Source organism: Pocillopora verrucosa, chromosome 9 (genome assembly GCF_036669915.1).
Source record: "Pocillopora verrucosa isolate sample1 chromosome 9, ASM3666991v2, whole genome shotgun sequence".
Taxonomy (NCBI): Eukaryota; Metazoa; Cnidaria; class Anthozoa; order Scleractinia; family Pocilloporidae; genus Pocillopora; species Pocillopora verrucosa.
In genome coordinates this window covers 20,663,799-20,684,985 of record NC_089320.1, presented here as the reverse complement: position 1 = coordinate 20,684,985, position 21,187 = coordinate 20,663,799, and the positions used below count along the sequence as shown (strand labels likewise).

Below are 21,187 nucleotides of genomic sequence, written 5' to 3'. Positions count from 1 at the left end.
GGGAAAAAATTAGCTAAATTTCGAGGTTGTACTCCATCAAAGCAAATTGAGGCTCGCTTGAAGCCAACTGAAAAAAAGGCTTTTAAGTCTCCACTTAGAATTATTCATTAATGCAAGAAAACAATGTAAATTTCAACTATTATTGTTTGGCTTAAACTGAGTTGATTTGCTTTATAAGTAAAGAGTCAAGGACGCTACAGGAAAAAAAAATCGTCGAGGGGAATTAACCATAAAAAATTTAAAAATTCAGACTGAAGAGAGTTTACTAGAATCACTTTTAACATAAAAATATTTCGCTTTGTGGGGCTTAATTGTTAATGGAGGATTAACACATGCATCCAGTATATGTTTCTCTTTAAAAAATTCATGATCGCTTCTTTGATTTGACAATCTCATTTACTCAGTCAAAAAAAAAATGGAATATTTAACTCATAGTCATAACAGAAACAACACTTTAGGCCTCGAGCATTTTCCATGGTTTCGCCGACTTCGTAATTCTATCCATTGAATTCACTTTCCTTTCGGGTAAGATAACAGTTCTCTTTCGTTCAATCGAACAAAATACTTGCGGTTCTCATGGTTTCTAAGAAATTACGTCGGTGAAAAAATCTCCCTAGCTCTCATTATTTCCGGTAACTTTTGTCAGTAACTGCTTTTTAAAACTATCATATTGTCCTCATTCTATTTTTACTTGAATATAATTAATAATTTAACATCATAATGTAAGAATACCGTGGGAATTTCTCTCTACAATAACAAACAAGGCGGTGTTACAGGTTCGGCAAACTGGAAGCAACATTAAGCGGAAGTATGAAGAAAAGTCAAGATATTTAAAGGTCAAACTGAGTCTATTCGGGAACAATAATAATAATAATGATAAGTGCAAGTTAGTTTCAAAGAGAGTATAGACCTCGAGCGCCATTAAAAATGTTTCCCACGGTGGTATACCAAAGCCACGCCCCGACACGAGTTTTCGTTAATCGTCAATCATACAAAAGCGCGCCTCTACACAAGCCTACTGTGTCTTTTGGGAAAAAACACACGTGCGAAAATAGGACAAAATCATTCTGTGAAAACGATACAAAGAGCACCATAGCCCTAAATTGTTTGTCTATGCAATGAAATGCGTGCAAATGACGGGGTAGGCCAATATCCTTTTTTTCTCGCTGATAAACATATAAAACACTGCAATTTAGGGAAGGACAACTTCTCACAAAATTCTTATCCACTCATCTTAATCGAGACCAGTATGTACCGCTTGGGAAATACCACTCTCGTTCTTCATCGCTCTCGGGTTTCACAATAGCTTAGCCTAAGCTAAATTTCAATGCACAACACGGCCTGGAGTTAGGCTCAAATTAAAAACAGTGACAAGATATTTTCCTGTTAGTCTTCTATTACTATCTTGATGTAAACACCACACTCTGTCGACAAATTACAAACTGTACTGTCTATATATTCAGTTTCATAAGGGTCAACGAGGAACGAGACAGATAGAAGATGTTTTTTTCTCTGCGGTTGATGTAAACACAAAACACCCCTTTACCACCATATTTTTATTCTTTTTTATTCGTAAATAAATCGTTATTTTTTTTTTACAAATATGTATGTGAAAATCATAAATTATGGTTTTAATGAACATATCCTTGCAATAAATCGGTCAAGTCGTTTAACAGTGTAACGGACCGGTTACAGTAAAGTATACTGAGCAATTATGAAGGATAGCTGAAAACGTTTCCCCTTAAACGATATTTGTATGTATTCTAATTCATTTTCGAACAAGGATTCCCGGTGTCTCTGAAACTGAGCCCTTGATTTCGAGTGGTTTTAGCCAGACTTTCATTGGTCTGACTAAATCCTGTAGCCTCTAGCAAGGGATCTCTGCAAAGGAAGCGAGGGCTAATTCTCGCTTTTAAACTCCTATCGAACGCACAGTAAATAACGGGGTTTATCGCTTCGTTAATAAATGCACCAAACATTGCGATTTTGTGAAGAACGTGTCCCCGGTGAATACTATCCGTTCCCGACACAATCCGAAACCAGCCTAGAACCAGTGTTGGAAGCCAGCATACCACGAATACTGCAGCAACTAAACAGGAAGTTCTCGTGACGCGCCTCTTGGTGCTGGAAATAACCGAATATTGCGAAGCGGAGAAATTCTCTGCCATTACAGTAGGGCTTCTTCCCCAGATGGTAAGTATCACGCGAAAATAGCACCAACACAACACCATAAATGGCAAGAGGAAAACGACAAGGAATGATAATGCTCCGTACAGTTTATCTAACCAGCTAAATGGAATAGCTTTTGGCGTACAAATTGTCTTGGAACTGATAACTTGAACCTCAAACATGTATAGATAAGGTGTCTCTACAACGGCAGGGACCACCCATGACAGCGCTATCATTTTTGTGACGAGTTTGCTTTCCATTCGGGGTGAATAAGGACGGGCCAGGCTGCGATATCGATCATAAGCAATCAAGGCGTGAGTAAAAACTGCGGTACAAGAAACAGCAATTTCAATGTACTCGATGAGTTTACAAGGCGCTGTTCCAAAGATCCACTCATCTAGGAGCTCGCGGGTGAATTCAAAAGGCATCGTTAGAAGGCCAACGAGGAGATCTGAAAGCACTATATTTAGAATAAACTGATACGTTGGACGATTTTTAAGAAGAGCTCTCCTGTTCTTCACGAGAACGTAAGCTACTAAAGCGTTACCTAGCACAGTCACGACATATATGACAGCTAGGAAAGCAGCTTTAGAGATATCTGAAGCTGAAAACGCCATTTTTATGCCCCTTCAGAACGACAACCTCAGTTTCTGTCTTGACCCTGACGTTCAATTTGATAAACTTCGGCCGAAATGAATCTTCAGATGCACCTGCTTAGTGTAAACATGTCCGTTGAGTTTCCTTGTACTGTAATTTGTTTTTAAGGAACCTCTATTAGGCAGAAGAAAAGAAAAACCCCGTATATTCTGGAATGTAATTTTCCAATGTAGCATTTAATGTGGCCATTCATGTTACATGTGGATAACAACTAAAGACCGCGTATGTCCTTCGGAAATGAAACTTAATCAACGTAGTCTGAAGTAATTAGTGTCGCTGATTGGAAACCGCGTTAATTTCTGACGGTTTTCATGTATTATTGTTTAACCAACGAGTAATTAAAATGATGGAAATTGCTTTTGGTTTATTTAAGTCTCAAAATCGTCACATCGCTCAGTTAATTTGACTCAATTCGTTGACACTTTTTATAGATGAATTCTTACGGATTCTTTGTCGCAGCTAAAAATGAAAGTTGTAACGAAAACTGCTGTAGAATCCAGCCTGGTTTCATTCATAACGCGGTTCATCAGGCTACGGGAATAACTCTGAATTAGTAATAGTCTCAGGTTCATGTTTATGATTCCAAAAAATTATCGCTTTTCTGTTTTTACGTCATTATTGATAATAAGATGCAAGCGTTCATGTATTTTTCTAGAAAGGCACCCTACTGACGCTACCAAAGAACTTAACCTTCGCTGTTCTTGGTCTCAGTCAGAAGTAGGAGAATACAACAGAAACGAAAAAAGAAATAACCATACATACGACAAGAGAGAAAAAAAATCCATAATAAAAAAAGATAAAGTAATAAGTAAAAACAAGAAAGGTTATTTTAAGAAAAGAGCAACAAAATCACTTCAAAAGCAAAGAAAAATTGTGTGCGATTTAAATTTTTATGTGTACAAGATTAACTTGCAAGTGTGGAGCCGCCCTTAGGAAGTTAACAAAGAAATTTTTATTGGTGAAGGCGGTAGAAAGGAAGTGATTTCATCACAGTGATATTTACTCCCGTCAAACATTTAGGCCTTGAATAATTCTCATCGTCGGAACAGTGGCGGTTGTCTGCTTAAAGGTTAAGAGCTGTGTCAATGGAGTCCCGCTGTGCATGTGCTCGTATTTCGTTTGCAAGCAGTGTTTTCATTGGCTCGATGAACTCCATTTTCTCGAGTGCGGTCTTCGAGGGAGGAGCGCGGGCTCGCTTTCCAAACAGCTGCTGATAATCGCACTAATGTCTCCCGAGCCAATGTCTTCCGAGAAAAGATCTTCAAGCCTAGTTTATAGAGCTGTCCACTCTTTACAGATGGCATTGAAGCTTTTTTGAAAGCAATTTGATCGATTGGCGCCCGGCCAAAAAGAGAACCTCTAATCAAACTGAGGAAATAGCAAGGGTAAAACTTGGGAACAAAGTTGAGAAAAATAGAATCAGATTGTTGTTGACTATAATGAGGTGGTAGAAAAGACAACAGCAGGGGAATTGAATAAAAATCATCAACGCTCTTGTTTGCTATTCAATATTCATCTTCTTTCAAACATATTGAAATTTCCCGGGGCAGAAACTTATGCTTCTGTCAAAAATTATAGTATCTACGTATTCAATACTTCACAACTGTCTTGTTTTATAATTCAATATTCTTTTGGAAAAGAAATTTGAATTTATATAAATATTCATTATTCTTCTTTCACAGCCGGATATAACAAACTTACGAAATTCTGAAATTTATCGTGTGTTCCCACAGCCTCCACATGTAAAGTTAGAATTTACACTTTTTGGATCGAATTTCATCCTTTATATCTAATTCTTAAGGGTGAGAATCGAAAACCACAATGGGTAGAGGTCAGTTAGTTGGCAGATCCGACTTGCTTTGGAACAAATGCTTATGAAAATGGTTGATATTTTATATGTGAGTGAAAGCTACCTGCTGGTTTTCATAACTTTACTCTTGGTTATTGCCTCCGTTCGTATAAACTCAGTGACAGTTGGAATTGGAAGCGGACGATTACATGTAATTACAATAAGCCCACAGAGAAACAAAAACCAGTAATGTTTAAAGAGAGAGTCTCATCTCATATCTGAAGATTTTTAGCTATGGATGAAGTTTTTCGATATAAGAAGTATAAGACCACTGCAGATTTTCCCAATAATTCTTTGCGAATGCGAATTTCGAATTTCGAAAGACTTTGACTTAGCTGTTGTCAAGAATATAAATAGATATGTTGATTTTTTTAGTGTTTACTCCTTGTTGTAAAAGGACCCCCCAGCGCATTTTAGAAAATACTAAAAACTTCACCTGTGTGATCAGCAATCTACTTGTTTTACAGGGAAAACAATTATTCGATATATATCTTTTTGTATCCTGCTAATCTATGAAAATTTTCGGAAATATTTGCAAATTACGTGATACGCCTCCTTTGAAACTTTTTCAATTTAGTTTAGCAGGTGTTTAGCAGTTTGTATTGTTAAATTATCCACATACGTTTATTAAAAACGCCTTCCTGTTAAAATTATCGTAGTCAGGTTTCCAGGAGCGATGCCCTGCGAGTGTTAATATGTCGTACTCTGTCTCAGACATCTCCAAAGCATCCGTGTTGGGTGTAATATTTATCGTGACTGTTTTGGGAAATGCTTTGGTCGCATATGTTCTCATCAAGAACTACAAGCGTCTCCTCAAAAATCGTCCAACGTATCAATTTATCTTAAACATAGTTCTTTCCGATCTTCTAGTTGGCCTTCTAACGATTCCTTTCGAGTTTACTCGCGAACTTCTTGGCAATTGGGTATTTGAACGAGAATTGTGCAAGATAGTCGAGTACATTGAAATTTCTGTCTCAGGGACTGCAGTTTATACTCACGCGCTAATCGCCTATGATCGACATCGCAGCTTGGCTAGACCTTATCTACCAAAGTTAGATGGAAAACGCGTCAAGAAAATGATAGCAATGGCATGGCTTGTTCCCGCTGTTGTGACTGCCCCTTATTTGTACATGTTTGAAGTGCAAATGATTCCCTCAATGGCCAAGACAATTTGCAGTCCAAGAGCTATTCCAATAAGTTGGTTGGATAAATTGTACGAGGCAGTTGAGTTCCTCGTTGTGCTTTTAATCCCGTTCATAGTGTTGTGTAAGTGCTATTTTCAAGTGACGCTAATTATGTGGGGAAGAAGTCCCATGGTGGCAACGGACAGTTTCCCCGCTACATCACGTTCGATTATTCACAAGACTAAGAAGCGCGTTACGCGAACATCTGGGCTGGTTGCAGCAACTTTCACAGTGTGCTGGTTGCCAACTTTTGTTCTGAGCTTTGTTCGGATTGTGTCCGGCACAGAAAGTGTCCATAGAGGACACGTTCTTTACGAAATTTCCATGTTCGGTACATTTATCAACGAGGCGATAACCCCTGTTATTTACTGTGCTTTCGATAAGAGTTTGAGAGCGAGAATTGCCGCTCGAGCTATTTGCACGTATTTAACAGAATCGTCAAGATCAAGCGTTCATATTGATCAAACAATAAACACAGTGACCCAAAATACTGCGGCCGATACGAACCGAAAGAGGGTGAAATTTAGAAATCTTGATTTTAACACTGAACTGAATCATGAGAGATGCTCAGAGGGTTTGAAGAATCTTAACGAAGAAACAAGATTGCAGTCCTGCTCAACACCGAACGAGAAAATTAACTAAATGCATCAAAACGAAACTGTGATCTTCTCGGGTAATTACTCGGTAACTTGTTTATCCTATGGCTCAGCAACGAAAATGCTAAAAACGATTAAAAGTAGCAGAGATCTGTTTTATTTTAGTTCCTAGAGGTTTAAACAAAGCAAACATTAATTTACCAACTTTGCCACCATCTTCAGAAACTGTGGATTTTGATCCCCTTATAAAATAGCTGTTATCAATCTACTCTTTTAAAAACGAATCCTCCAGAAAAGATACACTCTCGTAAGTCATTATCGTGTTTTCAGAATCTTAAAGTAGATATGAATGTTTTAAACATCTGATAATGGGCAACTGAATGCAGACGATTATCGTAAAATTTACTAGATAGTAATTCTGAATTTAGTTAAGAATGAAGAGGAAAATTACACCCAAATGCTATCCATTACGACCGGACATAGAGCAATGAAGAGCGAAAATGAATAGAAATTACAAATGATTTGGCAACAGGAACTTTTAGTAACCGACCGAGAGTATATTATGGTCTTTGTTTTCTTTAAAAATGTTAATAGCCATCAGTCCTCTTCATAAATTTCAATATCCTCATTCAAATAAAATGATTCATCTCTTTTGACGGTTTAGGATTTTTTTTGCAAGAGGTTTGGAATATGAGTGACTTAACTTCATTGAAGGACAAGTGAACCCAACGTAAACTTTGGCTTATGCAAATTATTAAGTGTTTTTCGTTTACTTTGCAGGCTAAAGTTGAGGAAATTACTGCTTAAGTTAATTGCTGGCTTAACCTAAGCACCTGCCTTCATGCGACAAAGATTAAAAACCTCTTTCTTTGTGTATGCCAATGGCAATGGATATAGTTCATCCATTCATCACCACAGGACAGTTACGAAGAAATTTTTCGATTTGAGTTTGTGGGCGAATACAGAACTCTGTTTTGTATACGTACGTCACTGTACATAAAACACCACGCCGCTCTCGCACTCAAACTACCGGATGTATGCCATTCCTTTTTTATGAATGATTTTTTCTGCTCCCTTCCTTACGTGATAGAGTGAAAGTAATCTGCGAAGGGAAAAGCATTTTAATCTGACTTTGGCCGACCGGAGAGGGCGATTAATTCATACAGCGAAATTGGTGAACTTCGCTCCTATTGGTCATTGTAGCAGTGTATATCGTTCCGTGAGCTACCTGGGAGTAATTTATACTTCAGGAGTCCCCTCCTGTTTTAATTATTTTCTCCTTTTTCAACTTTTACTTCTGCATAACCTCTGCCAAGGGTTCGCTTCAATCCCTTGGTTAAAAGGAAATGAAAAAGACTGCTTCACAAGGTTAAGTCTTAAGTAACATTATAAAAGTTAATTATCCCACTAATTCAGGGAACGATCTTGTTAGCGCGATTTTAATTTCCTTATAGCTGCATTTCCGAAAATCATGCAGCTGTCAATCTAAGCTCGCTTCGAAGGAGGATTTTTTTTAAAGCCCAGACAAAATGAAACCAACAGTAAAAAAAAAAAAAGGAAAAATTGAAATTCAACCGGTTTATTGAAAAAACAATGAAAATTAGCAATAAAGGCCACAAAAAAAACGAAAATAATCAACAATGGCAGAAAAAAGACGCTATTGAAAACTGAGCCTAATCTCTTTTTTTTTTTAAGCCATGGATATACGAAACATAGGAACGAGCATTGTGGGGAATCAATATGTTAATTCCATGTTGTTAACATCTGTTTTTCTCAAGCAGTCGACTTAATTTCGAAAATACCTATATAGGCTGCTATCAATTTCGATCAAAGCACATAATTATTAGAGTGAATTCGTATAACCCGTTCGTTTTTATGCCTGTGAGTTCATCCCTAAGTGATATTCGGAAAAACAATTAATTGATTGTAACAAGCGTTCACAGTTTTGAACACTTGAATCAATCGTGCGTGCCAAAACAGGACACGAGAACTCGGATGAGTTAAAATTCAAGTACACTTATTGGAATAATAAAAGTAATTGTTTTGGTAAAAGTTGATTTCTGTACAGGAATTCCCTGGAAAATGATCGTTCCTATATTTTATATTTTTGATCCTTCCTAATTCTTGTTTTGGCTTTACCCCATATCAAATTCACGATTAGGAAAGAGCTAAATTATTTTAAATTTTATCGCGATTAACACTTCTTTTCTTTCAATGTGATCATGCGTGTAAACAATTTCGACTTTTCATCATCCGCTCTGAATTTATAATTAGGAAATTTGTTCGAAGAGCACGTAGCTCGATAATTTTTGGAAAAAAAAAAAAAACGGTACCTCGGATGCCTTTTCTTCTTCAACTTTTCTGTTTAGGCCATTGCAATGTTACAGCCTCTAAATACTATTTCCTCTGTAAATCTCCTTTTCAACGTTAGTAAGTATTAACAATTTTTTTTCATAGTTAATCTTGTTTTTGCTTTGCCGGATCTTAAGCGGGAGTGTATAAAAATTTTACGTAGTAAATCAATGGTAAAAAGTCCGCATTTCGATGGAAAAATATTAAAATGATTCAGTTTCCATAATTTAGAGCGATCCATTGGTTAGAATCAATGGCAGTTTCTGAATAACTGCGTACCTACCCCTCCCCTAAGTGTGATATTATGGACGATGAAGGATTGTCAGATTGATCATAATTTTAAACATAATCTAGTCTTATAATTTTTATCTTGATTTTCTCTGTAATTTATATATATGCCTTCTTTTAATGTTGTAACATAGGATATGTGATTATTTATCTTATGACTTAATAAAGATTCAATAATAATAAGATTCAATAATAATAGTCACTGTAAACTTTATAAACGGATGAACAGCATTTCCCAATCAAGCTGAAATCTTTTTTTGCAAGCATTCAAGTTGTATAAGAAATCAAGAGAGAATAAAAAGGACATATCTCAGCAAGAGTATTAGATGGTTAGAGAAATCCCAAATATTCTTTCAACAATATCCATTGCCCAGTTCTCAATCCCTCTTGTAGCAACAACGAGAAAGGAAAGGAAAATTTTCCTTCCTACAAGGGACAGTTCATATCATGCCAAAGAACCTGTTGAAACATTTTTAATCCCCAAATCATTCGAAGCAATACATGGCAGTCTGAGGCCGTTCTTAATATCTAGGCAGTTGGAAAAGCCGATTCTAGAACAAATATATACCTTTGAAATCGGCGCGCTCAATTCTCACGATATGAACAGACGGCTCTTATTCAACTAATTTATTCTTGTGTTTTTCGAGTTTACCACTAAAAGCGTAGCTCCATCTTTCTGTACACAACCCACAATTCCTCTATTTGCTCTGACGAAAGGGCTAACGTTCGAAACGTTTGCACTAGAAACTCTTTTCTGTGGCCAATTTATATTATCAACTCACTCGATGAAAATTGTTGTTTTCTTAAAAAAATACATTTCGCTTAGCCAAACGAAACATTGGTTCATAGACCTTTCAAAGAAGAGAAGTTTTTTTGGTTACTCTCAAGCTAAAATTTTGTATGTTCACAGCAAGGAAGTTATAGTTTTCATATCCGCAGACGTCAAATATAAAACTACGTATGCGCACATCAGTAAAAACATCATCTTCATGATGGCAATCTAATTAATGAGATCCTCAATTTTTGACAAAAGTCGAAAGAACGCTTCCTTTTTAAGGTGGCCATTAACCAACTGATTTAAGTTCAAACTGAGAATTTGAAAAGTTGTTTTTTAGTGGAGGGAGAAAGACCAGATAAACATATCTCGACTATGAGATCTGATTTATCCGTTATTGCTAGTTAATGAACTCCATGAAGGCCCTCGAACCAAATTAACACAATTTTCCTGTGCTGTTTATTTAAGAACTGCTGCTCTGTTATCTTAACACGCGGATATAGCTAATTGTTTATTTTCCCACAGTTAAGCATCGTTATTCAAATTTAAAATACTCCTTTTACGATCCTTTTGACCCATCAAGTTGATGAAGTTAAAAACGCCTGCTCTGCTCGTTGGAAATATCACGTTTCAAAACCCTTCGCCATTTAAGTGGTTTGTCGCTAAGGAAGCAATATACGTTGTATTAATTAAGTTGATAGAATCAATACTAAGCAATGATAATTTAAACAGGTAACAAAAATTTGACGAAGGAAATCATTTCAGTTCAAATGGATTTCAAACGATAATAAACTTATGCAATTTTTCCCAATTCATTGTAAGCCACACAGTGTGAATAAACTAATTTTAGACATTACAAGTTTTTATGCTTTTACCATAACCGTTACCTCTATTGTAAGGAGAGCAGATGGGTTGAAGGTAGATACCGCAAGCTTATCATAATCGCAAAAAACCATGGTAACGCGCCTTTTTAAAGGGAAAGCGCTGAGTGCTTTTCCGTGCAAAGCTTAGATCTTGTACACGCTATCCACAAAGGCCGGAGCAAAGCAATTTCATTCATCCAGCCTCCAGAAAGCTGACCAGGGATTTAAATAGTTCTGTCGAGTGGTCCGATCCTTTCATTAGCAATTTCAATGTCGAGGGTAATCTGAGTTGCTCTCAAACAGTTTTGATGGATCATTAGTGAAGGTAAGAACATGGCAAGATTTAGCGCGCACGTTTTTGATGCAATACGTTCAAATTTAGATTCGTTTGGTTATTTTAATTTGTTTATTGAATTTGGAGAAAAAATATTGCCCTTGCCCTTGCCTTTAGTGTGTTAGTAAAACGTGCTCATATAAGTCGGGGTACAATGACTGTTGCATTGCGATGTTTTTTAATGTTATATCCAGATGTCTCCTTTGAAATGTTTAACACAATTCAATAACTACCTTAAACATTACTTTACTTCCCAATCTCTAGTAAACAACTTACAGCAAGATCTAACCACATTTAAGTAATTCTCGCTGTTCCAGTTAATATTGCGTGTAGCCGCATCTTAATGAATAAACATCAGTGCGCCCTCTTAAACTGTCTTCACGATTAAAAGTACCTTTCTATAATCTATCTTTCTACCTTCACAAATCATTCCTGCTACTCTTTACGAAGAATTTCAACGAAAGAAAATTTTCAGCAAACATGCAATTTAAAAGTTGATTGAAAACGCGCACGGAAAAGTTAAAACAACTCAGCTAGGTAGATAGTTTGCATAATGAGAGGTAAGCCTGACCATCGTATATTCCTTATCAATGGAATAGGAATTTCAATTTTTCATAATCCCTCCAGCCAAGACAATAAGGGAAGTCATAAAATTGCATACGCACAAATGGCAAGTTTTGAACACCTGCAGCTTTGAGGATATTACAATTTAAATCATGCGGATTCCCATTGTGAATTCTTGTTGATTTTCATACGCACAATGGACATCTACACAAAAAACTAAGCAAATAAAATACTTATTTTATGCTGACCCTGTCCTGTTACGAATACGATTTGAGAGACGAAGAAAAATGCAATGCGAATATTTACAGGCTTCTCCCACTTGGCTTCACGAACTTCGTATGGAAATCGTATACCTCTTGCATAATATAACAAGGATATTAACAATTTCATGAGAAAAAAACATCGACAAAATAGTTAATATTTGTGGATGCGTGAACAATGCTATTGAACGAAACACAAATTCTTTAAGAGGATTTTTAACAGCTGTTTTTAGAAAGAAAAATAACCGCAAGTAAGGAAAGTTTATCACATCGCGTGATTGTTAAACTTACCCTCGTTTTTTCCCGGAGCGATATGCTAATTGTGTTTTGAAACAACGTTGAAATGTTTAATACAACGAACATAACAACCGCTCCAGTAAATTCATGTTGACCACTTCCTCATCCTGTTATCAGTTTTACTAATGCACTCCGTCCCCGGAAAGTCCGCTTAAACATCTTTGGGAGCTTGAGTTTATTTTCTTTTAAGAAACACAGACTAATATCAACTCATTGATTACTTTTTTGGAGAAACTATATCAGCAAGCCTGACAGAGACTGTCGGTACGAAAACAAACACAAAAATGATCAAATCGGTTTTCTATCAAAAGGAATTTTTTGACGGTCGATTTCCACATCGCTTACCGACCCTCGTAGAATTTTCACCTGCACGCAAGAAATGATATTATCTGTCTGAGAGCATGTTAGTTACGTTAATTCCTTTCGAAAGCGCTACTTCCTTCTTAACGTTCCTAGTCCCTAAGTTCTTCCGATAAAGAAAAGCCTTTGTCCACGGTAAGTAAAAACCATGTTTCGTTGTGCGCGAATATTTTTGGACGATTTAAAGCCGAAATATGATATCTTTCTACCAGTACGTCAAATTTCTTTAATTTTTCTGCGTAAGGCTATAATGGTCGTAATATTATATTTTCCAAACGTCGTGGAGACGAATTTGAGAAAGCGCTAAATTTTAAAAGCCCACTTTTTACTTAGAACTGAAGCTAAAATCTGCTAAAGTCAAAACTATATGTCAAGTTTCTTTTATTCGTCAGAGGTAGTTCTCTGCAAACCGGCCTGTTTATTCTGAATATATAAATTGCCCTTGCGGCAATGCAATTGTCATTAGTTAGTAGAAAATGTCAGGAAGTTTATTTTGAACTTCAGACATTTGGATGAACAGAAATCGTCGCTGAAAATCAATAATCTCGCAAACATTTTCTCTCACTGTTCACAAACGTGTCTGTCACTGCATGCTGAAGAACGCAATCTAAAAAGGGAGAGGCAGCTCGGTGAATGAAAGATCTTGTGGTTTAAAACGCTTCTCTAAAATGAAGCTGTTTTAAATTGTGACAACATTTAGTTTTCTGACGCGTAAGACCCAATGCATAATTCATGTGCGCAAACACATGGCAGAGGAACAGACCGCTACTTGTGGGCGTGCTTTAAAAGTTAGTAATAAATTTGTTATGTACTGAAAAACTTTTGTATTATTCGACACTTAAAAGATCTAATGATATTACTTTGGAGGACTTTCTGTTCTCAATGTCTCGGGAAAATTAAATCCGTAGAGTTCTGACTCCTTATGACGCCCCCATTCAGATGGTTGATAGTTAAACATGCTGCTTAAAAACAGGCACAAACTTGGCGTCATTATTATGCATGTCACGATCTTCGGAAGTGTTTGATTGTCAACTTACCTCATCTTTCATCATGCATCTTTCTCATTAATGACTAGAACGGCGTCATTGGAAACGTTTACTGCAATGTTCCCGAAATTGTGCGACTCAAATAATTATAAATCAGAAATCCATTAAAAAAACTCTGCTTTTTGAAGTAACCGTCATCTTTTTTTTTCTGACAATGCATGACTTTTTCCAATAGGCATAAATAATACATTTCTATTCGAAATTCTACAACAAGTGTTGTCTACCAAACAGGAAGAAGAATCATTTGCCTCAAGAAAGGTGTCAGTTATCACCGAACCAAAAAGTCTTAGAGAAACTCCATCCTTTTTTTCGCGCTTGTAACATACATGTAAGCATCAGCTTCAATTTGTAAGGTATGTGAAGAATTATCTTAATACCAGAATCGATCTAAAATGCTTTGTTCTATTTCAAGACATTTCTAACCTTTTGATTCATTTTATAAAATACACTTGAGACCTTCGAAAGCATAAAGACCAAATTTTTTTTTCTTCTGCACGACACACTCGTACCGAGCAATCGCTAACAGTGAGAGGCTGGTGTCTTCTGAAACTCTTCGAGAAAAATGTATGAAATGATTGACGAAACCCACAGGCGTTAGATTTCCAAGGAAAGAGAAAAGCGTCGAGCCACTGTTATCTTCTTCAGTTTCAAAATCTCCCTCCTCGACAATTTTATTTCCGTCTCTCCGTGATGGCTAGATTGTTTGTTGTTGGAGACTTTTTTTTTAATTCCGAACGTAATTTTCATGACCGTGTCAAGCCTTGGTTAGAACCTAAACTATGTGAATGAAAGTGATCCTCGCAGTAATGTGCACTACTTAGGCAGTAGTGAAAATAAGGCCTGAAAAAAATTCAGGCCTGTACGGGATTTGAACCCATGACCTCTGCGATACCGGTGCAGCGGTATCGCAGAGGTCATGGGTTCAAATCCCGTACAGGCCTGAATTTTTTTCAGGCCTTATTTTCACTACTGCCTAAGTAGTGCACATTACTGCGAGGATCACTTTCATTCACGTCTTTATCCGCAGTTCAAATATATGACTTTCGTATATTCTTAACTATTTAACCTAAACTATGTCGTCGAAAGACTTAACTGATGGAAAATGTTATTTCAAGTTTCGGCAGGTGATGCTCTGTCGGGTTTGGATTTCAAATAACAATAGCAAGATTCATTATTCCCAGTTATATGATGAAAAGAGCAACTAGGAAACAGATATTTATGTCAATAAGGGAATAACATGATTTTTTTCGGGAATATTGTTTATTTGCGCCCGCGTAGTGACACTATAGTGTAGTGACACGCAAATGACACTACGCGGGCGCAAATAAACAATATTCCCGAAAAAAGTCATGTCATTATCATTATTATCAATAAACAAGGCCAAATGATATCAAGAATGCGAGTTTTAATAATACAAGCTAAGTGAATGACGAATTCAAAGTCACTTCGGATGATGAAGCAAGAACCAATCAGCTGTAGGGCTGATAATGCATTAGCAGCCCGCTGTCAGTCTTTTGCGGCCCGCTGCGCGTGTGTTTTGAAGAGGCCGATTTTCTATTTGGCCGCGTATATTGATAATAATGATAATTGATAACAGGGAATCATGAATAAGAAAGGCGATGAAAGTGAAGACAGTTTGTTGATTATGTCAATGATCCTTGTTATCACAATGCTTAAGAGGTGACTATGAATTGGGCATCCTGTTGATCAGGTCGAATGACCGAACCCTAGTGCCCGCAATGCATGCATGGTAGCGCTCCTGAGACGCAGCATGATATATTGAAAGACCTATGAAATAAACTGTAGAATAAAGCGACCCAATGCGATCCAATCGCTGCCAAAATTTTTTTCTAGAGCCAAAGTAGAGCTCAAATAACATTTCCCAGGAGGAACTTAAAGTATTTGATCTTTCAGGAAAGCGTAAACATTGTGCGTTTGTCATCTGTTTTCGCGAAAACTGTAACAGGTAATCTATTTGTTATATTCTATGCCTTATCAAAAGTTGCCGTGTTTATGCTTTACCAGATTCTTTACATGCAAACTAAAAATATCAACAGGTTCTGTCCAACAAATATTCCTACTAGAAAATAATTTACCCGCAGTTCGTTGGCAGATTTTATTGTCTGACTTTGAGATGTCTAAAATTCCGTACGAGAACACAGAAAACTGTTCCAGAGCGTCTTGCACTTTAAATGATGTAATCCAAAGTATCCGCAATGCATGCAAGGCAGTGCTCCCATGATGCAACACGGAACGATTAATAACCCATGGTAACCCAGAATTTCAATCGCCACCTTTTAATTTCAAGAAATAATATTCTTCCTTTTCCCAAATTATTTACATGCCCGCATGAAAAGGAAGAGGTTTGAAATAGCATATTCAGTAAAAGGAAATCTAGCTGAGTTTTAAAAAGCGCAAACTGACGCACGTACTTAATCTTCTTGGATGCCATTAGATTTGGTGTAGGTTTACTTTAAATAAAACAGTACGATCGCGTCAACACTAATGATTGAGTGGTTTTTTTCCTCTAAGTAATATGCGTGTGTGGGAAGATCCGCTTCTTTTGTGTCACCGAAAGAAACGACATTTTAAGAGGTAGATATACCGGCGCTTTAAGGCATAAAGTTGAGGGCTTCGTTTGTAACTTTATATCACCATGAATGCCCGATTACTATCGCCTCTATAGTTACAGTGCTGCATTAGAAGGCAGTGAAACAGTTTCTGAAGATAAGCAGCTGCTTCAGGGAGTTAATTATCTCATGTGCAGTATTTATTTTTGGAAAAATGTATTCAGTATACAAAAGCCATTTTATTTTGTGACTCCTTATATCGATTCTATCTCCCAAAAAATTTTAAAAGATTTGTTTACTCGTGGAGAATTTCCGAGAAAAAGGAAAGGCCGCTGCAAAGTAAAACTAAAGTGAATTAGAATCCCCTTTTATGGTGGAAGATGATTTGCCCGATTTGCTTGACGTGTAAAATACCGCAATAATAATTAAAATGAGGCATCTTTTCCAATCTTTTGAACAACCGCACAATAATAATCTACAACAAGTTACACTCACCATGATCCTTAAGCTTGAGCTTTAAAAATTGCGTGCATTGCATAAAGAGCGGCCATTTACATGTACGAGAGTGCAATGTGTCCCCGTGAATACAACAAAAAAGTGGATATAAGGAAACAGGAGGGACATTTTCGCTTGCTTTTATTTTTTTGTCAACGAATGACTTTTATGTGTAAGGTAAGTAGTGAACGAATAAGAAGACTGTGCGATTTCATATTTTGCAACGTGAAACTTATCTGCTCGTCAATTACGACAGCAACACAAGTGTAATTTCCTTTCGCGTATTATCCGAACTGTCAGCCACAAATTAAAACATGAACTGTATCGTTTTCCTTTTTTTTTCCAGTATTTTATTCAAATTAATTCCAGATGTACCGTAGATATTGACACAATATCAGATGCTGTTATTGTTTCTTCTCATTCGACAAAAAATCCTTCTGAGTAATTATTGCATGTTTAAAATGGAACAGGGGATACATTTATTCGTAGTACATGAAAATCAAACCTGTGTAAAATAGCATTGAACTCTTCAATTTTTCTCGATAAAACGAAAGGTTTTCCAAGAAAATTCTGTTCTCATGAGTAGCATATGGTCATTTTGTCTCTTTGTTTGATCTGGCTTAGTAGGAAACAGCGTGGCTTCCGTAATCAAAAGCAAAGTGTTGCAAGTTAAACAAACACGTGTTTCATTATAGGACAAACTCCTTTAAAAGGCGTTTCTTTTCTTATAATTGCCAAGATATACCGTTAAAAAGGTCCCAATTCTAAAATCTTTAAAGGTATTCTCTTTTACTCCTTCCAGGATTACAGCAGCAGGAAACATGAAATTTGTAATCACAAGATGGTCTTTTGTACTTTCCTTTTCTGCTCCATTTGTCATGATCATATATGAGCTAAATGCTGAAAACTTATCAAATAAAACAGGACAGAGAACGACATTATATGTTGGTTCAATGGCGCCTATGACTGGCAAGAGAGCATGGTGGGGAGCTGGAATACCGCTGGCCATCGAGATGGCTTTTGAAGATATCAACAAAAGAGATGATATTCTAAGAGACTATGAGTTAAAATTGATCTCTCGAGACACGCAGGTATTGGATTTATCTAAGAGACTGAATTTCCCTTAAGATCTTTTCTTAACTCACTCAGTCTATCTGTAAGTCCGCTAACATTTCGGGAATCACCGGAAGTCAGCTAGCAAAGAAGTGAACTGTTACATTTTTCGCGAAAACACAACAAAGGCACGATGTTCACGCTTTTCTGAGATATCAAATATTTCAAGTCTAAAGACGATATATTTTCCCGTCTTAAAAGTTCGGGCGGTGATTAGATCGGATCGGATTGGATCGCCCTATTTCACAGCTCATTGATCTTTTAATACAACAAACTACCCAACGTTCGATTACATGATCCCTCGGTTCTCAACTACTTTGTCGACTGAGCAGGATGCACGTAGAAAAATGACGAGGAAATAAAGATCCTCTTTCTCTTATTCTTCATATTTCATTTTTCCGTAGGGAGACACTGGTCGCGGGAACAAAGTTTTCTACAATTTCTTAAACGAAGGAAAAGTCCGTCTCATACTTGGTCCTTCGCGGTCAAATGTTGCTGAGTCGGCTGGTGCGACAGCCAAGTACTACAACATGATTCAGGTCAGTAACAGAGAAGTAAACAACAAGACAAAGTAACAGTGGGCTATTGACAGATTCGAAATTAACACTATCAGCTCATTCGATGAAACCAAATTATCTTGTAATACGACGCAGCACTACCATAGATTAATCTAGTTTAGTGACAAAAGTACACAAATAAGGAGACACAGAACCGGGGGGCAGTCAAGGTGTTGGCTTGGCATCACACAGACCTAACTGAGGTTTTTTTCCCAGCAAGATGTGTCAAGTCCATAATTTTTCATATTTGTCTTCGTCGATTACAAAATCTATCTCTATCATGTCCGCCTCTGCTTCACTTTCGCTGGTTTTCACTGGCAACATCAGATCGAGGTCAGTCGTTATGTCTTGGAAATAGGCATTCGTTCGTTCGTTCAAGAATGAGGCCATTGATTCGTTCCTGTTAGAAGCCCCTGGTTTGTCTTTTCCTTGTGTCAATAACTAAAATATCGTTATGAAAAAAAATTTAAGGAAATTATCGTTTTGTTGTTTTATTTTTACTCAAAGGTGTCTCCTTCTGCAGCTTCAGGCGAACTATCCAAGAAAGACGTATTCCCTTATTTCTTCAGAACGGTTCCAGCATTGTCTGCCGCAAATCGTACGTTTATTGCTATCGCAAAAACATTTGCGTGGACTCGAGTGGCCATACTGTACCAGAGTAGAGAACTTTTTACATCCGTAAGTATTCTTTTCCGTCTTTAATCGACAACTTTCACTTCTTCAGGCTTGAAGAGGTCTGAGGCTTGAGTGCTCATGCAAATCAGGGAACATTTTCCGATCCGATCTCCGTAGCTAAAACCAGGTCTTTTGGCCTTCTGCAACGAAGATATAAAAAAATTCTCAGAAGAAGAAAGAGTAGTGTGGATGGATATCAGAAACTTTGTCAGCCATACTAAAAACTTCGAACGGAACTAATATATCGTCTCTGTTGAAAATTTCATAGGCAGCAACAAGCCTCAGAGAAGAATGCAAAAAGAATGGAATTGAAGTGATCTCTTATGGAAGCTTTTTGATGGATCCAAAGAACCAAATAAAACATCTTAAGGTACTGTTATAAAACCAAACGATTTTTCCTGAATTTGTAAGATAAGCTTCGCAAGGAAATAATACTTGTAGTAATCATGATAGGAAACATAAACATAACTTTTAAAAAGGGAGCTTTGACCTCAATAGCAGAATTTTAAATTTAGAATATTCGTATTTATTTGATTCTTACCATCAAACCCACCATGTTTTTTAGATTTTCGTATCATTATCACCGGACATCCGAATCATCATCTTTTTTTTTCATTCAAAACAATGGTATTCATCAAATTCTTCTTGGAAATCAAGCTTTCAACTAAATCTATATACTCGATGGTCGAGTACAGGTGAAAAGAATTTCAAGTTAAGAAATCAATCTCATCGGTAGGCCACTAAGCAACGGGTACTGAGCCTCTACCAAGCGCTTATATGTTTTTGGCCATGTTTTTACCCGTGGTATCCACTCCTTAAATTCCACACAGGATATTGATGCTAGGATCATATTTGGTTTCTTTTCCTATTCAACCAGAACTATGTGCGAGGTAAGGAATGCATTTCGAACCAAATGTCCATTCATACTAACTCACCATCATCTTAACTAATTATAGCGGATCTCGCAGCGCGCACAGCAAAGCCCCATATCAATAAGAGTCCCACAAAACTCACAATCTTTTACACTTGTGTTAGAAACTCTTTAAAAAAGTATACGTGTCTTTTTATTGGAACAAAATTGGTAGAGAAAGTTGAGGAGAAAATATCGGAGATGTTTGAAAAAAAATCCCCTGGGCTAAGAAGGAGGATGAGGATGCGAGGGAGATCCGATATCCGTCGCTCTGACGTCATTTTCGTTTATACTGAATATATTTACATTTCACTTCTCTTTTAAAGTTTTAAAGTCTTTACCAGAAAGCTTTCTCAGAAAATTGCGTTTTGCTGAGATGGCAGGGTCTGAATGTCAGAAAGGTTTTGAAAAAACTTTCTCTAAGTTAAAAAGACAAAGCAAAACAACAGCAACAACAAAAAACACAAAAAGTGAAAAACGTCGTCCCTTGTCGATTATTTATATAATTACTAACATACCGACAAAGAGCGACCTAAGGCTATTACGTTACGATCAGAAATTCACAATTCATATGTTTCAATCAGATAACAACTGTTTTTTTTCAATCTACAACTCCACGTCTTACTTTTTCGCATATATATATTCGGTCCGTAAGTGTTTTTTTGGTAGCAGGCCGAACCCTTTAATTCCTTAAGACATAATCCCAATCAATCAGTCAATCCAATAGAGTGATTTTTTCACGATCAGATCTACAAGCATAATATGCACGGGCGAAAGTACGCTTGGGTTGTTCACACTCCTGACAAAGATGGATGGTGGAGGAGAACTTTTGCTAATGTCAACTGCACACCAGAAGAAGTCAACGAGGGCGCAAAAGGGACCCTCTTAGTTAACTATATGTGGCTCAGCAGCTCAAAGAATCAAACAGTGTCTGGAATGGTTGGTAGATATACAGCCATTTTGATGTATAGAGAATAATACGTGGACGCGCGTAGATATGGAATTCTCTTCGAGTGTTCGACTCGATAGTTCATCGGCGAGTAAGCGCAGCGAACGAGTGCCATGTCAAGTTGAACACGAGAGGAGAGATGCCATATCTGCAAGCAACTATGTATTATTTTGTTTAACATTCAAACACAGTATTAAAGTCGAATTTATTAATGAACGATATAATAGGATCGACAGTACCCGACTAGTGCGTTGGCTCAAGATAAAGACATTCGTTGAATCGTTCCAAAAAAAAAACAATGGCCGTAATTTTTAATATACAAAA

At 37.0% G+C, this 21,187-nt stretch overlaps 3 protein-coding genes across 4 annotated transcripts in view; 2 read left to right on the top strand and 1 right to left on the bottom strand.

Moving 5' to 3' along the window:
- Positions 1 to 1,763: 1,763 nt before the first annotated feature.
- On the bottom strand, positions 1,764 to 2,786 carry LOC131777116 (histamine H2 receptor-like). The gene has a single exon (XM_059093349.2). It carries the CDS (start codon positions 2,784 to 2,786, stop codon positions 1,764 to 1,766), a length of 1,023 nt encoding a protein of 340 aa, XP_058949332.2.
- Positions 2,787 to 5,237: 2,451 nt separating this feature from the next.
- LOC131777106 (cardioacceleratory peptide receptor) lies at positions 5,238 to 7,273 on the top strand. The gene is made up of 2 exons (XM_059093328.2): positions 5,238 to 6,532; positions 7,236 to 7,273. Exon 1 carries the CDS (start codon positions 5,371 to 5,373, stop codon positions 6,499 to 6,501), a length of 1,131 nt encoding a protein of 376 aa, XP_058949311.2. The 5' UTR covers positions 5,238 to 5,370; the 3' UTR covers positions 6,502 to 6,532; positions 7,236 to 7,273.
- A 3,593-nt stretch (positions 7,274 to 10,866) lies between these two features.
- The window catches only part of LOC131777086 (gamma-aminobutyric acid type B receptor subunit 1), a 20,897-nt gene continuing 10,576 nt past the window's right edge, over positions 10,867 to 21,187 (top strand). The window contains exons 1-8 of one of the 2 annotated variants that reach the window (XM_066172183.1): positions 10,867 to 11,058; positions 13,826 to 13,947; positions 17,462 to 17,750; positions 18,177 to 18,311; positions 18,837 to 19,007; positions 19,273 to 19,374; positions 19,835 to 19,894; positions 20,662 to 20,853. In XM_066172183.1, the coding sequence (XP_066028280.1) occupies positions 17,481 to 17,750; positions 18,177 to 18,311; positions 18,837 to 19,007; positions 19,273 to 19,374; positions 19,835 to 19,894; positions 20,662 to 20,853 (930 nt within the window). In that variant the 5' untranslated portion in view covers positions 10,867 to 11,058; positions 13,826 to 13,947; positions 17,462 to 17,480. The remainder of the gene's footprint in view (positions 11,059 to 13,825; positions 13,948 to 17,461; positions 17,751 to 18,176; positions 18,312 to 18,836; positions 19,008 to 19,272; positions 19,375 to 19,834; positions 19,895 to 20,661; positions 20,854 to 21,187) is intronic. The other variant, XM_059093307.2, reaches the window with a different exon arrangement.